Source organism: Etheostoma cragini, chromosome 13 (assembly GCF_013103735.1).
Source record: "Etheostoma cragini isolate CJK2018 chromosome 13, CSU_Ecrag_1.0, whole genome shotgun sequence".
NCBI lineage: Eukaryota > Metazoa > Chordata > Actinopteri > Perciformes > Percidae > Etheostoma > Etheostoma cragini.
In genome coordinates this window covers 16,681,033-16,698,289 of record NC_048419.1, presented here as the reverse complement: position 1 = coordinate 16,698,289, position 17,257 = coordinate 16,681,033, and the positions used below count along the sequence as shown (strand labels likewise).

At 40.8% G+C, this 17,257-nt stretch overlaps 1 protein-coding gene and 1 long non-coding RNA gene across 3 annotated transcripts; one reads left to right on the top strand and one right to left on the bottom strand.

The window, feature by feature from the left end:
• The first annotated feature begins 93 nt into the window (after positions 1 to 93).
• slc7a3a (solute carrier family 7 member 3a) lies at positions 94 to 17,007 on the top strand. Of its 2 annotated transcripts, XM_034891078.1 has the most exons (12): positions 94 to 338; positions 9,884 to 10,506; positions 10,674 to 10,835; positions 11,438 to 11,639; positions 11,734 to 11,849; positions 12,201 to 12,423; positions 12,525 to 12,664; positions 14,067 to 14,169; positions 14,368 to 14,597; positions 14,745 to 14,911; positions 15,115 to 15,223; positions 15,316 to 15,571. In XM_034891078.1, exons 2-12 carry the CDS (start codon positions 10,140 to 10,142, stop codon positions 15,468 to 15,470), a joined length of 1,974 nt encoding a protein of 657 aa, XP_034746969.1. In that variant the 5' UTR covers positions 94 to 338; positions 9,884 to 10,139; the 3' UTR covers positions 15,471 to 15,571. The 2 variants fall into 2 exon arrangements, with proteins under 2 accessions (XP_034746969.1, XP_034746968.1); XM_034891077.1 differs by lacking the exon at positions 94 to 338 and having other exon boundaries at positions 10,140 to 10,506; positions 15,316 to 17,007.
• On the bottom strand, positions 11,149 to 11,820 carry LOC117956154. Its single transcript, XR_004659190.1, has 2 exons — positions 11,691 to 11,820; positions 11,149 to 11,562 (listed from the first exon to the last, which is right to left on the bottom strand). It is a non-coding gene; the product is annotated as an uncharacterized LOC117956154 (long non-coding RNA).
• Positions 17,008 to 17,257: the final 250 nt, after the last annotated feature.

Sequence of the window (17,257 nt, the reverse complement as noted above, 5' to 3'; positions counted from 1 at the left end):
TCCTACTACGGGAAAGGTAACGCACGTGCACAGTGTCTGTGTGTTAAAAGTGCTTACTTTTTGTGTCTTAAACACTCTGTTTCTTCTTTTTCTTTGTCACTCGGGATATCTTATGTAGTCTATTGACAAGAGCACTACAACCTTATCCGAAACGTAAAGTTATTCTTACGTCTATATTTCCATTCATTAATGGAGGGCTCGCGCTGGCTCCACCTTCCATTGCGTCACTTTATTTGTACACACCCCGCTTCCCAGAGGACGGATCAAAACCACACACGCTCAACCGAGCGGGATATTTCATCAGCTTTCACGGCAACATCGCCTTCAAGACATTAAAGGTAATGGCTTTTATCACACATTCATATAATTAAACATTACATTTAACCCAAGTCGTTTTTTAACGACATTTTATCCGCCCGTATCGTGTGTTGTACTTAGCTAGCTAGTTCGTAACGTAGGAAGTGGACTGATGCAATCTTCCCTCGTGTTGTGATGTGTTGGCGGACTAACGTTAATGTTTACATATATACATAGCGTGCCTCATCTTTGGTTGGTGTTTATGTTTGAGATTAAATACTAATGTTTCGACACAGTAACGTTAGTTGACGTTTTGTGAGGCGATTAATGGGAATGAGCTTATAGTAAGAGGCGTTCCCGAATAACCACAATGCTAGTTCCAACGGGTCATTAGCTACATAAGAGGTGACCGTTGTGGAAAACGGTTTAATCCGATTTAAAAATACATTCGCGACACGTTTCCATGTTTTCACTTGCGTTTTTCATTCATTGTTTCGCTCCTTGCTAAGCGCACCCCGCTAGTATTGGTGTGAGTGACCAAGGCGTGGGTAACCATACTGCTAGGTTCAAATCCCGAAGCGCCGAATTTCTAAAATTCTAATAAATTATCCTTGCACAAAACGGAATTAATAGTGCAAGATTTGTCTCTGAGATGACGCAACATTAACTCATGATGTTCAAATTCAAGTATCTAGTAACTGTCATCGGCACAGGCAAGCACCATTTCTGTGTTTACATGAAGCAGTGTACGCTGTTTCCGTAATCTCTGATGGCAACATTTGCACCGCGCGAGAACTGCCGGGAGCCACGTAGCTATCTTATTCACTGACAGACTATCAGCCAGATGAACAAGCGACCAGTAGAGATGACAATGACCGTAAGTATGGCTATTTTAAGTGTAAATGAATGTAGCTTTTTTTAGTAGATCTGATGCCCAACATCCGCGATTTTCGTCAAAGGCAAATCCTGATCCTTAAACTTTATGTTCACGAGCCTGTTATCTGGGTCCAGGTGGTTGCGTCAGCCGCTTTAAAGCCACTCCAGTAATTACAATGGTCGAGGTGAATCCTAGGGACGTGCAATGTGATCCAAACCTGCTTGTCAGGTGATGGAGTGGAGAGGTTGTTGCATTAACCAGGTAGACACGACATTCCATGTCGACGTGCCAGGTTCAATTCATTTAATTGCAATAATTCATTAATTTACTCGCGCACACTTTGCACTCTTCATTGCATTATTGCCTCAACCTGTCTATCTTGTTTCTGTTTATAGTGTATATATTGTTTCGTTGTTTGTTTTGTATGAGTAAGCGCATTGTGAGCAATACGATCCAAAGCAAAATTCCTCATGTGTCCTCATACCTGGCAAATAAAGCTGATTGGGATTTTTTTTTTTAAATCTAGGGTTAATTCTATGGAATGCTGTTGTGTTCCATATTTAATAAATAAATACATAAATGAATGAATAAATATGCTTTTGAAATACATCATAAAATATAGTAATGAGGCTATAAATGCATAAATAATTAAATAAATTTGAACATTTGCATTAAACTGAATTATTAGTTAAATATATTCAAAGATTTTACTTTTAGTTTTTTTCATGGTACTTTTATTTCATGAGCCCATGTTTATTATTTAATAAATCCACATTTATTTCCCTCTAGTTATTTCCAATTCTTATATGCAAATCATGGGGCGTGGTTATTTCTCACATTCAGAACTGAGCCATGGACAAAAAAGGGTCTGACAAAGTGAGAGTCCACCATGACCGGCAGCTCGTGGGGCTCTACCCAGCACACACTCACCTATTCTGGGGTAACTTAACCATCAACTAGCGCTGACCTGACGGAGCAACACAACTGGCAGCTCACAGGGCTCTGTACCCGGCACACAGTCACCTATTCTGGGGTAAATAGACCACCAACGACCACTGACCTGACAGCACCGCAAGCTGCCAGTCAGTCTGTATCCGCTGCAGGTGAACACAGGGACCGCCCATTTCTCAGACGCTCCATTATTCCAACCTCCAAGGTTAGGATAGCCAACTGGTCAGGGGATATGACCTGTACAAATGGGATTACGTTACCTTTTGGGAGGTGATCCACAAAAGCCTATATGGCCGGAACAATGGGGCGTTTGAGCAGAGGGTTTATCTTTTCAAAACAAAGAGACGTCGGACTAGTGGGCTGGAAGACCAAAGAGAATTTTTTGGATTAATGAGAGATCGGAACGATGGAGTGTCGGAGAACTGACATGGCACCGCTTACGCAACATTAGCTGAGGCGTTGTTAAGTGAGCTAGCGTGCAAACGACTGCCCTAATTCACATTAAACTGAACCTCAGAATTTACCCCAGATAAGACGATTGTGGGTTGTTGCAGGGCACCGCAAACTGCTGGTCGCGTTGCTCCGTCAGGTCTGCGCTAGTTGGTGGTTCAGTTAACCCAGAATAGGCGATTTTTGCCAGCCTTTTTTTGCCGATCTCTGTTCTGAATGGGAGCGAGAACCACGCCCCCTGATTTGCATGTAATAATTGGTAATATAGAGGGAAATAAATAAATGTGGCATTAGGAAATGAAAGTCTGTTGAAATAAGTGCCATGAAATAATTAAAATTAAAACATTTTAATATATGTATTTAACTAATATTTATATAAATATTTAAATTATTTATTTCATGATGTATTTCAAAGGCATATTTATTTTATTTTTGTATTTATTCATTTAATATTGAATAAAATGGCATTCCATATAATTTACACTCAGTACAAACACAAAACCCCTAAAGGCCAAATGACGTTTTGTCAATGCTGTTGCCATAGATAGTTGACTACGGTATTTATTGTTGATAAGTTAACAGCCATAGATTTCCCAGGGCATTACAATTTTTGAAAATGATAAAAGATGTCTGGTTGTTTTTTTTTTTTTATCCAACCTGGGTGCAAAGTACAACAGTTGCTAAACCGATATCACATCACACTTGTGTGTAACAGGAAGGGTGTGCACCACACCGTTTTTTTTTTTTAAATTAAAGTCACCAGTCTACAGGGTCTTATATGTTCTTGGTACATTTTGGCATCAAAATGTCAAGATTTTGACTACAGATTTGTGTATATATATTTTTTTTTTGTGAACAGATTTCTAGGAGAAGCTTGGAAAGTTGCCAGTCTAGTTTCTTATTAGTCAAAGCATAATCAATTCTTGGATTGGGAAAGTACACGGAACACGGCTGTTACGGTTTTCTGCATACATGGCCTCATCTTTTCTCATCTAGCAGCCAATACCATCTGGCCATATTTTTGAATTCTTAAGGGTCAAGCTGATCTGTTCTTATGTGTATTTTTGTACTTCTGTTCATGCTGTTGGAAAAGGTGATGGGAAAGTGAACAGATCCTCACATTCCATCTCACAGCGCAGAGCAGTTTTGGCAGGAATGCTGGTTTTCAGCCAGGTGACTTAAAGGGTCGTTCAGTTCAGTCTCAGTGGTCGGTCTGTCCACACATACTTTAGTTTACACACATATTAACAAAACACATACAGCCTTATCTGAAACTAAAGTGTATCTTATACATACAAACATATTTCTTTGCTCAAAAGACATACTGTTTGTAACTTCAAACAAAACCATTGTGTGCGCTTGGGATGCTTGAAGAATGGTTCTCTGACTGTACGGCCTGTCATGATACGGTACATCTTCCAGGGTTACGCAAGGTCATATTCATCCCTTTCAATGGATAAACCCCACAGAGTAGTGAACATGTTGTTTCCTCTGTTCAGCTGCTGGCCCCACAGATAAAAGTAAAGTTAATATTATTGGGGATAGACTGACAGTGCGTGTTCCGTGAATCTAAAGTTTTGTACTGTATTTCAATGCACATTTTGAGTGCATTGAAATACATTTCAGTTTTTTACTTTTCAGAACAAAAGCTTAAGCTCCGTAAAAGCAGCAGATAATGACAAAAACTCATTTGTAACTATTTATGGCATTTCAGAATTTTGAGACTAATATCAGAAACATGAGGTGGAGAATTTTGGAATAATTCAGGTACATGTTTTTGGTTTAACATGGGAGCAGTTTTTTGCAGAAATTTGTGGCTAAAGGAAAGTTTCCATTTTGCATGGGATAACTATTACTATTTGACAATACTACTATTATATGGCAGAAAAACGTGTCTGGTTATATAACCATAGAGCGTTGTTGTTGTGTCGTCTAAGGTGGCAGTCAAAACAAAGCCATGTGTTGTTTGTATCAATAGAATGAGAAGCAGCGACAAACTATAATGAGGTTAGCTGGTTTGTCACTTCCCCGAATAATCCTCTTAGAGTCCGTGGCAGCAGTTGCAGCCATGCTAAGTCAAGTAACAGGACCATTATCCCAGAAGCCTGTTGTTACCGGAGAACTGTTGGCCCAAGTCGTTGGTCATAGGCCTTCAACATTAAGAGCCTTTTATTAGTGCGTCCCATTTTTTAAGAACTTGAATGTACTCCGGTTGTGATGTTGCACAAGAAAGTTGAAAAGAACAAAACCTAAATCATCTTTTCAACATGTAATATTTCCCTACAAGGTTTATTCATATTCAGAAAAAGAACAGAAAATGGCTTCAGGCAGCACACTGGTTTTAATGTAGGTGTGTGTGTGTGTGTGTGTGTGGGTTGTTAGGTGGAGAAGCTTGCCGACGATGCATTCCTGAAACACACCTCGGTGCAACCTGGCATACAGTAAATCGGCCCCCCTTACACAAACGGGCACCCCTCGTGAAAACCACAAGGAAAAGATTAGTAGCTAGCGGACGTGACTGCGTTGACTAGGGTAGAGGTGGCTCCAGCATCTACTCTGAGACCACCCTTAAGTGAGGTCATACAGCAAGCAGGTCCACATTTTTGTAACCTTAAGGTGCCTGTAGACATGAAAGAAAATCCTACTTTGAAAGGAAAATACAAAGACATTTCCCAACAAATAAATATCCATGACTTTTTTATTTGATTCATTTTCCGTCAAGAATGAAATTGTCCCAATGTTAAGAATGCTTTTACAGTTTGCATAGTTTCAGTTGAGCACTTTTGTCTTGCTTGGTGAAGGTGTGTGCGGTGTTGGTTCGGACCCCCGAGGAGATCACAGCCAGCTGTGCACAGTAGTTTAGTAGCCACTCTCAGATCTCAGTTCCTGGTGTGTGAGTGGAAAGCGCTACTGGAATGTCACACCAAGTGGGGAGTGGGAGAATAGTCACTATGTATCAGTTTCCCATCAGTCTCCAGAGGGCTGAAGGTTTATTGTTGGGTGCTCTCTTTGTTGTTTGTATTTCATTGTTTGACAGTGTTTGTCTTTTTTTTCTCCCAACACTTTACTGTATCAGGCAGGATATTTTCTTTTGAAATTGTAAGACTATAAGAGCTTTGATAAATAGGTAATGTTGTTGTTGGTATTAATAGATGTTGTCGTTGTACTGAAACATTGTGAGAGCTTGTATCCTGCGTGCACTGAAAAAGAAAAGGCCAAAGTTAGACCGTAACATAATTTACAGCGAAAAATACTTTTTTACTTCTTCCCTTAAACAAAAATTCATAATAATAAAAGAAATCTGTCTAAATAAAACAAACCAGTGATAACTGCTTCAAAGGAAATAGCGGCGCAACCATGTTCTGCCTGAAGCAGTACTTTAACCTGGGTTTTAACAGGACACAATGTAAGAAAATTTGACAGCGCAATAAAAATACACCATAAAGGCCGTGTGCACTCTTCGCCCCCTTCCCTCATCCTTGGTTTCAAGCGTTAAATAAGTGTGAAAAAACATTTTTGCCTAACCTCTGATCCAGGTAGATGACTGCAGTGACACAGTGCCACACAAAAGCCCGTCACTATTCTCTGCCACAATTCTTTTTTCTTTTCTTTTTTTTTCTCACAAAGTGTAATGTTTAATGCACACATGAAAACAAAACAAATTGGAGGTACCAAACAGATTTTTTTTTTTTTTTTTGGCGCCTACAGCACATTGTGTATCACCACAAGCCTGCAAACATAGAGGCCCTAATGAAGAGAAGGGAGAGCATTGCAGCTCTTGGGAGTGCTTTACAACCTGTTTCATGCAGTCTGTGTTTAAAACTCACAGAAGAAAGTAGTCGTGTTTGTGATCCAGTTACCTCGAAAACTTAAATGAGAATCAAAATCAAATAATAAAAAATAACGACTTTTAAATTAATAATTTAAAAAAATAAGTTATTTAAAAATTACATTGTGAACAAGGGTGAATCGAGATTACAATTTTATACCAATTAATCGTGCAGGCCTACCACACAGTCAACCTAGTTTTTGTTGTTAGGGTTTCACTTCTTCTCTTTGCTGCCTGACTGGTGAAGTGACTGATGGGTCTGAAATGTGTCTGCTTCTTCTCAGCACTTACACCAAGGCATCCGGTATCACTGCATTGATAGCTTCAGACTAGGTGCAGTATTGCCGTTTACACTGCTTCACCTCATTCCATTCATGCTAAACAATTTCCCCTTCCTTTACCTAGTATTTGCAGATCAGAACTTTGCCTCGCCCTTGACTTTAGAAGCTAGGCTTTGCTGAGACTCGCCCGTGCCTACATGTATAACCTCAATGTAACAATGTGATGCAACTTTTAATCCATCTGGCATTTCTTGCAAAATGAGTACTGATATTCATCACTGTACATTTTTATCTCCAAAAATTACTTTACCAAAATAAAAGGCTAATGATCCCTGTGATGCCGGAGAAAGTGTGAAGTAATCAAACGCAGACATAACACCATAATAAAGAAATGTGAAAATGCAAAGCCCAGAGCCATTTTGACTAAGGCAAATACTGGATTGTTAATGACAGACATTCACACTTGCTTTACACACTATGTGTAAAGTGTGTCTCAGTGTTGTACTGTGGCTCTTCATGAACATTCCAGAGTTAAAGTTATGAAGTAGCTTTTATTTAATGGCATTTTTAACCCTTCAGAATGACACCTCTAAAAAAAGCACTGACCTACAGAATGAGTCTTGGGTCCTAAAATTAGTGTTAGAGAACACCGATGAAGTATATTTAATTTGAATGAGTCACTCAGCAGGAGCAGCTGCCTCTGCGAGTACATAGCGTAATCTTGGTCGAGCAGATCATCAATGCAGACCAACTGGCGTAACCTGTTAAAGCACCAGGATTTCTCTTTTCCAAATAACCTCTACAAACCCAAAAGCCTTAAACTTCACTAGTAGTACTAGTTTAGTATGTTAGAGCCCATGACTTTTAGTTGTTGAAACCGGCCCATGTTTCATACAAAATGTTTCGTGGGATGTATCATGTTAGATTTCAGCCTTCACGTCACTGCAAGTTATTCAATTTATGATTTACGTCAAACCTGTCTGCGTGGGTTGATCCATCATGGAATCTGACCGCCTCCAAAGACAAACATTGTGTCTGTTCTTCTGGTCGGATGTGCGGTGTCCTTGGCCTGTTATGAGCGGTGCTTGCGTGTATGTGCATGGTGTGTTTTGCAGGAACTGGTATAAACTTGATAAGCCCATTACTGCTGACGTAAAATGTGTTGCCACTGTCCTTGAGGATAGTTTTGTTTGTGTGGATTTTGTTTTTCAAATCATTGATAATTCACGGGACAGTAATCAATGAAAATACAGTACAAACCATTATATTAAGGAACCGTAACAATTATCACACCCAGAATCATTTTGACACACAGTAAGGTTAAAGTAAAACGTTGCTTTTAAAGGTGACTTTGTGATTACAAAGTTCTCATAAAAATGATGAAAGAACTATGGTACTAATTACATTTCAAGGGTAAATTGTTAGTTATTTGAACTTGTAGTTTTCATGTAGGGTAAGGGTCTGTTTTTATATTTGCAATGTATTGTATCTGTATATCACCCTCCAGGTGCAGCTGGATCACCTTATCGAGCTGCTAGCTCACGCTGTCCTCCTCTCCCTTGTTGATATTATCTTGCAGAATTAAACCATCTCATCCTTTCAGAGCCTCAGCCTTTCCCAGGCTTCTCTCTGTCGGCCTCTTTGCTGAAAAAACATAACCTAGATAGCAGAGTGCTCTTTTTCGCAGCAAGGAAGGTGTGAGGAATTAGACATGGTATTCTTGTGTTTTTATATGGATGTGTACTGTGGTACTATGGTTTATTTGTTGAGTCAAAATGAAGTGGGATATAATTAAGTTTTCTTTTGTCTTGAGATTCCTCTGTGCCTCCTGCGTCTCATGACGTGTTACCATTCTATTAAGTATGACTTTCCTGGAAGTTGCATAACTGGTATTTAGGCAGGTGCTCGTATTGTGAAACATGTATTTTGCTCATGTACATGTATTTAGGGCTGCACAATTTTTGAATGGAATTTTAATCACGATCACAATTTTGACTTCCCACAATCAAATTTGCGTGATCGAGCGATTTTAATTTGTATTTTTTTAAACGTCATTTCATACAACGCTCCGTTTTTTTTGTTTAGTTTTTTTTACAAAGCCAAAAGCCCACCACTCTGTAAACCACTGTCTGATCATGGGCCAGTCAAAGTTGTTCCCTGCATCGCGCAGCTTAGTTTCTAGATGTAGACAGTCACAGAGGACAGAGTAACTGGAGGAAAAGTCATGAGATAGCAGTCGGTTATACGACGGTCTCAAGGTTTACCAGTTTACCAGTAAACGCAACATTTTGTCCCGTCTGTGTAGTTTTTCAGACAACAGCAGTGACCAGTGTCAGTCGGTGCTAGTTAACGTCTGTTAGCTGTTAGCTCTTCTAGTGCACTGGTGCTAATGTCCCCGCATCCGCTGCAATGTTGTTTGTATCGATATGGTTTAATTTTGCGTTGCATGACCCATTTCCTCTGTAAAGCCGTGCCTGTGTTGGATCTCTGTACTCTCTCTCCTCTTACTCTCCGCGCAGCCCCGCCATAGAGCGCCGGTCCACACTTCTGACATTTGTCTACAGTTTAAATTTTTTTTACAACACAGCTGTATATTGTTAAGTATGTTAAGTACCACTGTTTCCGTGGGTAACTCTGCTATCGCGGCCGCCACGGCAAAGAACACAGAAGAACTTATTGAATGCAACTAGCATAATATAGATGTGAAAGCAGGTTTAAACAGCCTATGTGACAAAAAAAAATTGTTTTGGTTAAAATCAACAAATAATCGCAATCACAAGATTGCTCAGAATAATCGTGATTATCATTTTGGCTAGAATTGTGAAGTCCTAGAAAGGAATATTCCAGAAATGTATCCCATATCACTGCTACCTGGGTTCACATGGAATGTAGATAAACCCCACTCATGTGTTGTGTGATATATATCATCACAAATAAACTTGACAGTCAATACTTTTAAGTATTTGTATAGCCCAGATGGGAGAGAAAACGTTGAGGTTGGTATTCTTTGAGTATTTCTGCGTTGTCTTCTTTTTTTAACCCTGTCATGGTTTCCCTACAATTTTTGTACCGTTTCTGGAAAGAAATTAGGGTGTAATCCCCTTCTCACAATGCCAAACACTGTGAAATGTAAGCTTTGGCAATTACTGAATAGTTCCCTGTTTTAAAATCTTGTTTTCTTGTTGTGTTTTCTCACAGGTCCTAATCTGCTGTTGCAAAACCACTGCAACCACGGACCTGCCACATCCTGTTCTGTGACTCTTGCCTCATTCAGCGGACCTCACCAAAGGACCAATAATAAACAAGGGCTTCGACCTAACCCTCTGCTCAAAGTACTTTTACTCTCAGAACAGTTACAGGTGTTCTGTTTAAGCTGTGTCAATCACACACACCCACACTGTAAGAATTAAAATCGCATAGCGTGGTTCAGCGCCCACACACAGTCACAGCAAATATGGCAAACAAGCTGTCCAACTTTGGAAAAATCCTGCTGCGTCGCCGGGCATTAGACTGCTCTGGTGAAGAGACCCGATTCGCCCGCTGCCTGTCCACCCTGGACCTCATTGCTTTGGGGGTGGGCTCCACACTCGGCGCCGGTGTCTACATCCTCGCTGGCGAGGTTGCCCGTGAAAAGGCAGGACCTGCTATTGTCCTCTGCTTCCTCATCGCTGCTCTGTCCTCTATGTTGGCCGGCCTGTGCTACGCTGAATTTGGCGCCCGTGTTCCCAAAACAGGTTCCGCATACCTGTACAGCTATGTGACCGTTGGCGAAATCATGGCCTTTATCACAGGCTGGAACCTAATCCTCTCCTATGTAATAGGTGAGCTTTCAAAAGTCTCAGTGGAGTTGTTGCAGTGCTTTTTATGTTGTTTCCAAATGCATTTTTATGTGTGCCAAAATCACAAGTTGGAAACCAAAGAACCATGGAAAGGACGAGTCGCCCAGTCACCACACTGTTGACATACAAGTTTCTGCCTTCTCTTCTAGGTACGGCCAGTGTGGCCAGGGCATGGAGCTCAACATTCGACAGTTTAGTTGAGCAAAAGATCTCTGACTTCTTTAAAGCCTCCATGACAATGGAGGTGCCAGGGCAGGTGCTGGCAAAGTACCCCGACCTGTTCGCCCTCATCCTGGTCCTGCTGCTCACTGGTGAGTTACCTCAGCTCATCATCAGTCATTATTTAGTTATTTATTCATACTAAAATTTTCTTTGGGATAAAGTATCTGTGTGTCTGTCTTTAGTGGTCAAAGGATAAATGAGATATTGCAAGATGATTCATTTAGAAACACTTTTTTAATTTTTTTAAAGTCATACACTTAAATACTGAAAGTTTTACCAATTCCTAAAGCTTTAATTAAAAATCTGAGGAAGGAACATCTCTCTTTGGTTGAAATTGGCTTGCAACTCATTAACAAATGCAAGCTCCGACAAAAGTTTGTGATACAGATTAAGCTCCGTAGCTTTTTATAAATGTGTCGTTAAACTGTGTTTAGTTAATGCAGTCCACATTAACCATTGTTAGCATTGTATGAAAAACGCTGCTTAAGAACCAGAACAGTTGTCCCACTAATATTGCACCTAGTGTGACAGGCCACTAGCAGTGTTAGAAATAGATAATTGGTGGATTGGTGTTGCCGACTAATGTTGGCATCTTGGACGTTATGAAGTACAAACACATCCACCCACATATCAGGACGTGTTGTTATTGGTGCTGGAATATGAATTCTATCTCCTCATGTCTTGCCCTCAGGACTTCTGGCCTTTGGCGTGAACGAATCAGCACTGGTGAATAAGATCTTCACCGGCATCAATCTGGTGGTTCTGGGCTTTGTTATCATCTCTGGCTTTGTTAAGGGAGACACAGCCAACTGGAACCTGACTAAAGAAGACTATGAAAGCTTCATAAACGGCATCAACAGCACCAACGGCACCAACAGCAGCAGGCTTACTAAGTCCGTATTTGACAGTTACCAGCAAATTAAGTCATGGTTTTACCATTTTACCTGTTTGATTGTTAAACTGTGCATCTTGTCCTTTGCCACTCAGGGTCGAGGAGGAATTTGGCGTGGGTGGCTTTGCTCCATTTGGCCTGACTGGAATCCTGTCTGGTGCTGCCACCTGCTTCTACGCCTTTGTGGGCTTTGACTGCATCGCCACAACAAGTGAGTGGTTGTAACATTTCCCTGATAAGTGATGTAAAGAAAGGGTTTACAGAAACACCCATATAACATTATACAGACACACACACACACACACACGCGCAAAGTGGAACACGTTTTGAAACTGGGTTTTCATTCAATATTGTAGAAGTACATCTGGCAAGGTTAATATTTTTTTTCCACATTATCTTTGAACAATGCTGGTCTGGTGACTGAAGACAGCAACACATTGACGTGTGCTTTATGACAACAAGCACAAAATCTCACGTGTTGGAAAACATGATTAAGTGTTTCTTTCCCTGTTCCATGTGATCACTTTCAACTAATCCTTTTTCTTTCATTCATTGTCCTCAGGCGAAGAAGCAAAGAACCCAATGCGTTCCATACCCGTTGGCATTGTTGCCTCGCTGCTGATCTGTTTTTTTGCCTATTTTGGTGTTTCTGCCGCTCTAACCCTCATGATGCCATACTATCAGCTAAACTCCCAGAGTCCTTTGCCTGAGGCCTTCAGCTATGTTGGCTGGGCTCCTGCCAGATACATTGTGGCTGTGGGCTCTCTCTGCGCTCTGTCCACCAGGTAAGGAGTTAAATTGCATTCTTGCCACAGTGTGTTCTTAACATAACACTACAAATAAAGCTTTTTAATATTAAAGTTTGATACTATCTATCTTCTCTCAGTCTCCTAGGCTCTATGTTCCCCATGCCCCGTGTTATCTACGCCATGGCGGAGGATGGACTGCTGTTCCGTATTCTGTCTAGGATCGACGCTCGCACAAAGACTCCTCTCCTGGCTACCATCGCTTCTGGCGTTGTTGCAGGTAATCTCACTGCCTCTATTTGTGTGTTTTTCATGTTTTCTTGTCTGTGTGTTTATATTTACCTGTGTATCTTTCTTGTCATGTTTGCAGCTCGTTGCTTCAGGCCAGCAGGCTGTGTTTGCTGTTTCTATCCTGAGCTGTAAAGTCTGTTTAGAGCTGTTTTATAGTTTTTTAGGTAGTTTCAACACAAGATTCTGGGATCTATTGTGAAAGAACTAAAAGGTACCTTCAGCCCATTGTTGTCTATTTCCATCGCGGTCTTAAGAATGTGAAGAGTAGGAAAATAATTTTGCTGACACATATTGGCCCTGACGCACCAAGCCAACAGCCGACCATGGGCAGAAAAGGCAGTCGGGCTGATCATTCGGCTCCTGTTGGTCCAAAAAGGGCCTCGGAACACTCCGAAGCGACGCTGATTTGAGCGTATGTTCTGCACATGCACAAGCCATAATACGTCTCCATAACAGCAGGCAACGCTAATCTGTATTCTCGCCCAAAAATTAAAAACCGGAAATGACGAATGCATAATGTGGCCATAATCACCAAAATTCTCTTTAAAATACAATCTTGTACTTTATATAAATAGTTCAGGAAAATGTGTTTCTGAACACATTTTAGGCAATTTTTTGTCAAAGGTCAGTTTTTTTTAAAGATTTTGAGAGGTGTTCATTACGTTCATCCCGCTAGTCATTTCCGGGACGTGTTTTAACATAGATGCATTGATTTGCATAGGCGACTATTACGGTAGGGCGATGGGTACGTGCTCTTATCAGATTTAGTCATGAGTACTCACCACTTTTTTTCTTTTCTCTTTTAAAAACTTTTAGCTCAATTTAGTTAAAAATACAAATAAACAATAAAGTTCATAAGCCTGAGATAGTTGTGTGGTGCAAGCTTGTGCGATCTCTCTTTTTCTTGGTCATTTTTTAAATGAGTCGGGAAGACAACAATACATTTTCTATTAATGCTGTCAAATAACAAATGTTCTTCTCTTGAACTTGTCCTAAAATGGTCATAAGTTGATACTAGAGAAGCCTTCTACCTTGTTTACTGCTGAACCTGCAAAGTCTCTCTCTCTCTCTCACTCACTCACTCACTCTCTCACACTCTCACTCACACACACACACACACACAAACACACACACACACACACACACACACACACACACACACAAATAATCATCAGCAATGTGGATATAATTACTAAGTGGGTAAAGGAAAATAATAGAACAGGTAATGTATAAAAAAAAAATACATACATATTTGCTCAGCTCTAAAAAATATCCTAAACTTATACCCTGATCCCTGCGGTCTAAACGCAGTGAGTTTTAGTTCCTCAGAAGGATCCTAGTTCCGGTGTGGCAGTGCAAATGTTTAATTCAGTTTTTACTTCTTCTTACAGCTCTGATGGCATTCCTTTTTGACCTGGCAGCTCTGGTTGACCTCATGTCCATTGGAACTCTGTTGGCCTACTCTTTAGTGGCCATCTGTGTCCTCATCCTCAGGTAAGTACCTTTTTTATTCTATACAACCACACTCTTAAAGTTGAGTCTGATTTTGTAATCTTGTGTTAAATACTCTCAAGCAGCTGCTGCACTTATATCATTAAGTATAAATGAAGCCAGTTTTAAGTAATAGTTGTGTCTTAATCTGTGTACAGATAAAGTAATCTCACTCTGATATATACTTTGCTCCCTCCACAGGTACCAGCCAGGCAGCTTGACTTCCTCGAGCCAGATGGAGAAGCTGGTGGAGCTGGTGGAAGGGGAGAAGGTCGCCGTAAGGGGAGGGGACAGCGGTGACGAGTACGGCATGGAGACGGAAGAGAGACCACTCCGAGAGGCCTTCTCCGCCAAGCTGCTCTTCTGCCCAAGTGGAAAGAACCCGACGCAGACCTCCGGGAATATTGTCTATGCCACCACTGCTATTATTTGTAAGTGTGTCTGGGAGAAATCTAAAGATTGAAGGAAAGTTGAGGACTTGTCTCCGCTGATAAATGCAGTTTTTAAACGGCAAATAAAACTTGCCGCAAACAAATAAAACTCCATTCTAAATAACTTTCTCTTTCTTGCCTCTGCAGCGGTTTTTATCACTGTTCTGTGCATCATCCTGGCCAACTGTCTCACAATGCTGCAGGCCGGGCATCCAGCAGTTGTGGTGCCCTGTGTCATCTTGACTCTGCTCTGTATCGTCTGTCTCATCATCATCTGCAGGCAGCCTGAAAGCAAAGAGGCTCTCAACTTCAAGGTAACGATCAGACCCTAAAGATTTTTTTCTGTTTAGGCAATTTTTACATTGTTAGTGACTCAGTGGCTCAATGCCCACGTCCTATTTACCTTGGCACACATTGTTCTCTGATTTGTTTACTAAGTGGTGTTTTGACTAGAACCGGGTACATTTAAAATAGTTATGTTGATTTTTGACATCCTTCATTTCTTTGTCCTGTCAAGGTCCCTCTGCTTCCCTGGTTGCCCCTTTTCAGTGTTTTTGTTAACCTCTACCTCATGATGCAGCTGGACCGGGGTACATGGTGCCGATTTGCCGTCTGGATGCTTATCGGTACATTTAAAAATTACTAATCATGTTTTTATTTCTAGCGCTATTCATGTGACTGTTTTGTAACTTCTTGTTGCCTCTCTCCTACCCTCCAGGTTTCGCCATCTACTTCCTCTATGGTATTAGGAACAGCAGTGAAGCTGCCAAAAGGTCCTCCCCACGCAAATACGAGCCTGCGCTGCAGACCAAAAGCCCGATTTACAAGGGCGCTCCTAACGACAGTGACGTGGAAGTAGGCAGCAGCCCCTGATGCACATTGACGTAGACCTGGGGAGTGTTGCCAGAGCATCTACACTCATTTTGGCAGTCTGGTTGAACTGGCAGCAAAATGCTGCAATGGAGGCGGCTTGGAACGCAGCCCTGGGTTTAAAGGGAGGAGAGGCAAGAAAGCGCCACCCAAACATCTTACCTCTGACTTGGAGGCTGATTAACTTGATGGCTAGACACTGACAAAGCCACTTTCTGGCCATGGGTTCTGTTTTTATCAGTCTGTTTGTACTTAGCCTTAGCCTTCTGGTAAGATATTTACCTGCCTATAACACATGCTTTGAATGGACGTAACTAACAAAGCCTTCAGTAGAGTTAACATGTCTAGTGGTTGGTTCTTGTTTATTTCACCATCCTGTTTGTTTCAGTGTAAACAGGGTATCACTAGCACATGGATGACGTTCATGCCTTCTATACTGTACGATTCAGTGTCTGAGGCTGACATGCTTTATAGATCATCCTAGTGCCCCCCCGCTCCCAGAGAACAGCCATGAAGTTAGTGTTACCCTTTTTAAAATGGTTTGAAATTAGTTGCGTATCGTAAATTATCCATGTGCGTTTATCCATGTTTTGCATATTGTGACTGTAGTGCAATGGTATTGACAGCCATTTTGTGGCCTTTGTTTCAACCTAAACCTGACAACTAAAATGTTTTTAAAAGGCTTTTAATACCAATAAGGTTGACAAACTGCTTTTGAGACCCTTAGGTGCAAGTATGTAAATTAAATCTGGAATTCGCTAATTAATTAGTTTACATGATTTCAGGCCTCTCTGGTCCATCTGTGCATATCTGTACCCAGATATTTTTGCACATCTGAGAAGGTTGATAAGATTTGCACTTTACAAGCTCCTTAATAGCAATAGAAGTTTAATTGATTTAATCTTTCACCTTTGACTGATCTGGGAGCTGGGGATGTGTTTCTGAACACAGGGTCTGACTTTCATTACCACAAAAATATTATATTCCCCATTTTTGTTTATACTTCCTTGTGAAAAGACTCACAAATGTTCTTGTTTGGTTTCAATTGAAACTTGTTCTTGGCAGCTTTGTCTGCTAAGTTACCATCGCGTTTACTTTATTCAACTGTAATTAGTTTTTACTACTTTTATTTACTTCTACTAATAGAACTGTTAATATGGAATGTTTTATAGAATTGTTTGGGATTGCTTTCTTTTTGGCTTCCACCATTGGTCAGAGTGGGTGATGGAATTGATTGTTGGCGTTTCCCAAATGGCTATTGCCTTTTCAAAACGTATTAACATAACAAACGCTTATCTTCCAAATTGCCCATCAATCAGCTGATTAATTTCCTCAATCCATGGTTGTTGCTGCCACTGCTTCATGTTTCAATGCATAGGCTCAGGAGCACAGAGTATAGGCTACATGCAGAGGAACGGCACACAGTGTGTAGGCTTATGTAGTTTAGAAAAAGCAGTCACAAACAGCAGTTACATGAGGCTATTTCTAAATATACTTGGGGGCGGGGGGGAGGCTCAGAGGTAGCAGACAACGCTTTAGTGGCCGATGTGTGGTGAAAGGAACTACTCGTACAAATTTGAGTATACAACAAATAAATATCACTGGAACTACAACAGATAAACATTACAATATCTATATTCACATTATAGACACCACCACTGACTATCCCTGTAACAATTTGGCCAAAATTAAGCACATGGTCCAGCACATGGTCCAGCCATATACTAGGATTTGACCTAATCTTGTGCTGTTTTGACTTTTCATATCAATCTCAGTTTAATATGCTTTTA